This window comes from Pteropus vampyrus, unplaced genomic scaffold, assembly GCF_000151845.1.
Source record: "Pteropus vampyrus isolate Shadow unplaced genomic scaffold, Pvam_2.0 Scaffold36, whole genome shotgun sequence".
Taxonomy (NCBI): Eukaryota; Metazoa; Chordata; class Mammalia; order Chiroptera; family Pteropodidae; genus Pteropus; species Pteropus vampyrus.
The window spans coordinates 11796690-11803408 of NW_011888817.1; the positions used below are offsets into that span (position 1 = coordinate 11796690).

Genomic DNA, 6719 nt, shown 5'->3' on the forward strand with positions numbered 1-6719 from the left:
TGGAGGGCTGGGAGATCCTGGGCAAGGAGGTTGCCCAGCTGAGGAGGGGGAAGGGGTTGCAGTAAGAAGACAGATTGGCCTTAGATGCTGGGGGATTGGTGCTGTGTGGGAGCTGGGGGTGTTGAGATTGACAAAATTAAGGTCTAGAAAGTTTCAGAAAGTTTTCTCCCCTTAGACAGGAGGGTGGACACACTAAGGGAGGGATCCTGCCTAATACTGACACTTGTGGTGGGAGGGGAGAGGGGACCGGAAAAAGTCCTCAGCCCACTTCGCTAAGCCTCCGGAGGGCACGTTGCTTTGATGCTGCTGCCCTCTGGTGGACATTAAAAAAAAGCATCAACACCTCCAATGCTTGGAAACAAATGATAGAAACTGCCAAGGAGTCTGTCGTTTCCTGTCCTAAAGCCTTGGCCACCAGGATTAGCACACTTGCAGGTTGGCTTTCCCAGGAAGCAGACTCAGTTTAGCATGCAGGATGTTTATTAAAAAGTGCTCTTTGGATCAAAATCTGTAGAAGGGAGGAGACAAGCTGAACTTCCATACAGGCCTATGATAATCTCTGCTAACCCCTAGGGGAGCTCTGAAGAGAGAATGGCCCTTCAGAATTGTCCTGAAATGAGCTGAGGCCAGGTATTTATACCCTTGTTGTCACTGGATGTGGGCTATGCTGAAAAGGGGCATGACTTTGGGCAAGGTGTTCTCTGCAGCTGAGGCAGTCCCCAAAGGGGCTGACTGGTTGGGGCTGACTTGTTAAGGCTGTCTGCGGGAAGTGTTCCCAGTAGCTGGCCCAACAAGGCCTTCATCGAAGAGGGATGGGGTGGTTCATCATGAGGTTTACTCTGAACACCACAGATACTCACTAAACATGTGTTAAATGAATGGCAGAGTTAGGTCATTTCTCAGGCTCCAGGCCCAATGAGACAGCCCAAAAGTCTCAGATCTTCGAGCTGTTATACTCTGGCCTTTGGAAATGGTCAAGGGAGCCTTAATGCTTGGATTCAAGGATTAATTCATTCAACTGACTTTCACTGAGTTTTACTCTGTGCTAGGCCTGGAGGCAGACACTTTACAAATGTCTTTTTATTTAATCCTCACAACTGTGGCACTAGTATTAACTCAGATTATTCAGATGAGATCAAGTTATTAAGTGGCTTTCACAGTCTAACAACACTTTTAAAAAATGACACTCACAATGAGACAAGTGCTACTGCTGCTGCCAGATCCTTCTGGCCAGAAAGGGTCTTGGCTCTGTTCCGTGCATGTGCATGTGTGTATGTAGAGAGATGGCTTTTTCTCTGCCTTCAGCCAGAACGTTTCCTCTGTTGCAGCCAAGAACTGTGCCTCCATCACTTGCTGCTTCAATTCCTTCCTAATAAGGTTGCTGCTCTGCTGCTTGGAGGTAGCAGAACCATGGGTTTTAACATTCCTGGTTGTAAATATCCAGGGAAGAGCCAGCTCCTTCCCTGGATATTTAATGGAGAGACAACCCCTAATCTCCAGTGTTCTTTGGCCATCTGATCATTAGGAAGTTATGAAAGGGTCAGTTCTTCTTCTACATCTAACTTTCCCAGTTGCTGTGATCATTTTGAGATAACAACACTGAAGGGACAAGAAGTGGAGGTTTCTGCTCCAGAAATCTCTCTGTACCCTGTACCTCTTGCTAACCCACTGGCTCTGTAGGAGGTGAGAGCTGGAGAGACAGAGAAAGCTGTCAGCTGTTCTATTATAGCCCTGACAAGTTCTCATCCTTGGCCAATTAAACCTTTCACCACTCCCAGCCACCAACATAAAGATTTTAGTTTTCTCATTTATATTCTAATCATAAAGAACTTGAAGGACAAAGAGGGGGGGTGGGGAAGCTTGGATGTCATGGAGCAATTTCTGGGTCTGACTACAGAGACATAAAAGTACTCTCAATACTCTTCACCCCCTCCCAAACACACACACACACACACACACACACACACACACACACACACACGCGCGTGCGCGCGCGCCTTTCCTCCTGGGCCCCCAGAACCTAATTTTTCACATTTGGAAAACTCAGATGATTTTTGCCTGGGTCCATCTGGTTTTCCAAATAACCTGTCTATTTGATAAATAACATAAGTTAAATTAGACAAGACAAAGAGAGGGGTGGGCAGTCAGCTATTTTCCTTCTTTCAGCCTCTGAGAAAAAGAGAGGTGGAGGATGAAAAATCTACACAACTCACTCCCAACCCTGCCCCAGCACTTCCCACCCCTTAGACTAGGCCCAGTGATTCTCCAGCCTGGAGATTGGAGCTGCCTCTTCACCCCCACCTCTAGCCCACCAGCTATCAAGAATAACATTGCCATTCCTTCTAGAATAAAGGGAAAGAACCCAGGTGTCCAGCCTCATAGTTTCTGCCAATCACCCTTAGGCTATGCTACTTGGAACCCCCTTTTCCCATTATGTATCCCACCACAGGCAAGAACTAGATCAATAAACTGAAAATGAAAAATCTTTAAGGTGAAAAAAGAGAACAGAAAGAGGAGACGTGGGTAGTACAGCCTAAGATGATACAACTACTTGGGACAGAGATATCTGGTACGTCGGTCTCAAAAAATAAAATCTGGGGTGACGTCAGCCATATGCAAAGATGTACCTGTTTCTCCAGCTCACTGTGAGAGTACAGATATACGAGCAGATCTCCATCCCGACCACCCTCGCAAGTCCTGGCACAGAGCTAGCCATCACTGGTCCTGAGATCGGCCCATGGGCTGGAAGCTGTGGAGGCTGGTGAGGCTTGGCATCTCCTTCCCACTCAGCCAGACTATAGAGAGGCATCAGCACCACTCCTTCCTCAGCAGTGGATTAGCCGACATTAGCTCGGCCTTAGTCATTTCACATTAATTTGTCCCTTTGATCCTCACCATCACCCTGTGAACTAAATCAAGCCATTTCACTTTAGCCTCATTTTCCAGTTAAGGAAAAAAATTCAGAGAGAATGACTTATCCAAGGTCATGTCACTTGTCAGTTGCCGAGCAAGGACTTAAGGTCTCACATAGCAACCACCTCTATTCTATCCCATACAAGAAAGCTTCTTTGTAGGGGATTCAGCTGCAAGCTTTTCACCATTAACTCTTCCAGGTTTCAGACCACGTATTGCTCAATAAATATTTATTGAGTTATTCTATGTGCCAGGCATGGCACACCCAAAATATACATTTGCAGTAACCTGGCAAGTTATGAATCTTGGAAGAGGACATTGGCTACTGAGCTGGAGGAAGTGAGCTGATTTAAGATGTAATTCAAAGGTAGTTGTCTATGGCCATGCCACCCTGGACAAGCCCGATCCCATCTGATCTCGGAAGCTAAGCAGGGTTGGGCCTGGTTAGTACTTGGATGGGAGACCACCTAGGAAGACCAGGTGCTGTAGGTGTAAAAATTTTTAAAAATTAGGGATTGTAAGCTGACAAGGTCCTTGCAATCTGTGAGGTCAACCAAGGGTTGCCTCGCCTAAAAAATAAATAAAAAAGTAGAAATAACAGGACCTAGAGACTGATTATGGGAGTAAGGAAGTAGGTGTCAGGAATGCCTTTCTAGTTTCTAGCCTGAGTGACTGGGTGTGGAGGTACTTTTTACTGAAATGGGAAACACAGGAGGATTAGCAGGTTTTTAGAGAAGATAACATTTTTAAAAATGTTAACTTTGAGAAGCTTGAGACAACGGGCCTTTAAGGAGTGGTCCACAAAACATAATGTTATTGTGACATTGGCGATTTCTTATGGTTACGGAGTAGCACTTGACATAACATATTCACGTACATTTTCAACTTAAGTTTCACAGCAGCCCTGAGACAGGATGAATTACTATCCTCATTTTACAGATATAAATGGAGGCTCTGAAAGGTGTGGTATTATTCATTCAACATTTACTGAGCAACACTACATTCCAGGCCATGTGCCAGGCAGTGAGTAGGATACAAGGTAGAAGATATAACACCATCTCGACGATGATATAATCAGATATCATGACAATACTCCTCCCAGAAGCACTCTCCCTTATCCTTAGATGCGCAAGTCTCAGGACAGGAAGCCCTGTCAGTTAGACAACTCTAAGAGATAGAGATCAAAAATACCCAGTCTGGGCCATTAGACATTCTCGAAGTGGAGTAAAGTTTGCAGAGAAGCAGTGAAGATAAGGGATACATAGGGAGCTGAGCACCTTGTCTCTATAGGGCTTTGGTGAATATAACCTGGTGCTTAATGGAAAAGACCCTAGAATGGCTTATGCAATCATGGACACAATTAATGAGATCAGAGACCTATTTAAATGAAGTAAACATCATATGTCCCTATGCTGTTGTGTAGAACAAGGAAGAGGTAAAAGGACTGAAACTGAGCATACTCTGTCTCCCGGACTCATATCCCTCCAGGTAGAGCTAGCAGAGTATGAGACAGAGTATGCTCAGTTTCCAAACTAGTAGAGCTAGTCCTAGCAGGAGCCATAGAAGCAAGTCATGGGGCCTCAGTTTCATTAAAACAGAGCTGAAGCTGATGTCTCGATGCTTTGGACATAGGGCATATGAGTAAGGTCACAACTCTCCACTTCAAATCTGTTATCAAGATCAAGGCTTAGTTTAACTTATGACAGCTATGCTGGCATGAGGAAAAATGACTCAGACCTTAAGATTCAACTTTTCTTTTTCCAAAGAGTGCTTTCTTTCTGGAGGCTAGAACAGAAACCATTTGCTTCCCAGATTTCTCAGGTTCTGATTTGGTCAGTTCCAAACAGTCTCTATCTCTCTCCACAAAAAAGATACAGGAAAGCAATGGGGGAGAAATATCAAGCCCTCCTGACCTGTTCTCTTTTGCCCAGCACTGTTGAGAGGACTCAAAGTGAAGAGAAATAACTCTCACCTTGGACTCATGGCTGCCAATCACAGGGCTGTAGCAACAGGTACTATTTATATAAACTGTTCTTACCTGCACTGAACCCAAAACATTTGGTCATTTGATAAATTCACTGGAGTTGAGAAGCCAGTGTAGGGACAACTACAACAGTCTCTCTCACTCTAGACCCAGAGGGCTTCCTTATGATAGGCTGAAAATAAAATGCTCCTTGCAAAAAAAAAAAAGGCATTAAGAAAATCAAAATAAAAATTAAATGTGAGGAAAAAAACAGCGTTCAACATGTTCCTCAATATTAGACAGACACTCAATCTGGACAGCAAATCCTGCCTTCAAGGCATTGAGATTTATTGAAAAACTACATACATATTAAAACACCTTTATATACATTTTTCCCATTAAAGATTACAAATATACAAACATAAATTCTGTCAAAGTCAGCATCTTGTGTATTAGAAAGAAATGGAGAACACCGACACCCTAATTGCATCAGTTAAATTGGTGTTTCCCACCTGCCAACAAAAATTGGTGTAATTCATCCAACTTCCCAAGTCTAGCTCCCAACAGTGAAACCTCATCATTCACATGGAATGTTTCCCTAAAACAACATTGCTGCTCAGTTCTGAGAGAACAAAAAATATATATCTGTCTAAAATCTGAGTGCCTCATGGTAGTTTAGGGAAACTCAGGAGTGATGGCAATTCTCTTAACACTATTTTGGTTAAACTTCATGGTGGTCTCTCAAAATAAGTAATGATGCATTAAGTTGTCCTCTGACTGGTGATGAACTCCACCCAGTTGAATACAATAAATAATGGTTATATTTCTTTTTGTCAGGATGAGAAGGGAGGTCTTGGAGCAACACTGTTTAAAATCAATAATTCAGTCCCGGGAGCAGGCTCTCTGCCCCATGGGATATCTCATATGGACAGACTCTGGGTGTAAGTAATCCTTTTATCTTCATCCTCATAGTCCCCAAAATTGAGGCCAAGGTCTTTCTGACTTGGGTACCAGTTTGAGTCCTTATTATAGAGGAAGCAAAGTTTATTTGGAAACTTGGGCTGTCTTGGGAAGAGGCATACAAAAAAATGGAAGGGGCAAGACTAATGGAACAGCCCATCTGTTGGTTCCTAGGTCCTCCAAGAAGCCTCTCACTGAGTTTCAGTCACCGTGGTACAGATCATAGGGGTGTGAAGGAGTCATGCTGGTATTCACAGTCACTGCTTTCTCTAATTTTCTATAATGCCACACTTTTCCTCCTTCTTCTCCTCCTCTAACCACCCCTTTCACAAAGAGGTATCAACCCAGGAAGCTGCTAGGATAAAATGTCAAATATTTAATGAAGGAAGTAAATCTTCACCCAAGTCAATGTTGTAAACACTGCAGAATTAAAATTAGTGGCCAACCCAGGAAACAGTACTAGGAAAGAGATGTCCAGAACCGTGCAGAGGAAAAACCTGGAATCTGTGTTGACAGTCTCAATGCACTGATTATGAAGGAAGGGAAGAATCACCCATGTGAGCATTGATTTCATCTTTCAATGCCAAAAACTTCTCAAAGCAGTCTCAATGTAGTTGCTGGCACCCTTGGTGTTAGCTTTCCAAGTACCTGAAGATACTTTGCTTCAATTCTGAAGTTCTATCACTTGTTTTGAGGCGCTTAGGTGAAGGCGTTTTCATTAAAGATGGAGCCTTTCTCCTCACCTAGAGAGCAAAGACAGAGTCAAGGTAGCTCAAGACTCTCATACAAGCGCTTGCCTTCAATTAGCTCTTCAGCTAATTGATTAACTCAGTTAAATCATGGATGAATAACAACAGAAAAAAATATATATATATAAACTTTC

At 43.5% G+C, this 6719-nt stretch overlaps 1 protein-coding gene and 1 non-coding gene across 2 annotated transcripts in view; one reads left to right on the top strand and one right to left on the bottom strand.

Moving 5' to 3' along the window:
- Positions 1-3286: 3286 nt before the first annotated feature.
- LOC111738216 lies at positions 3287-3405 on the top strand. The gene has a single exon (XR_002779781.1). It is a non-coding gene; the product is annotated as a 5S ribosomal RNA (ribosomal RNA).
- A 1784-nt stretch (positions 3406-5189) lies between these two features.
- CLSPN (claspin) overlaps positions 5190-6719 on the bottom strand; it is a 23755-nt gene continuing 22225 nt past the window's right edge. Inside the window, exon 25 of the mRNA XM_011357966.2 lies at positions 5190-6579. Within this exon, the coding sequence (XP_011356268.1) occupies positions 6469-6579 (111 nt within the window). The 3' untranslated portion in view covers positions 5190-6468. The remainder of the gene's footprint in view (positions 6580-6719) is intronic.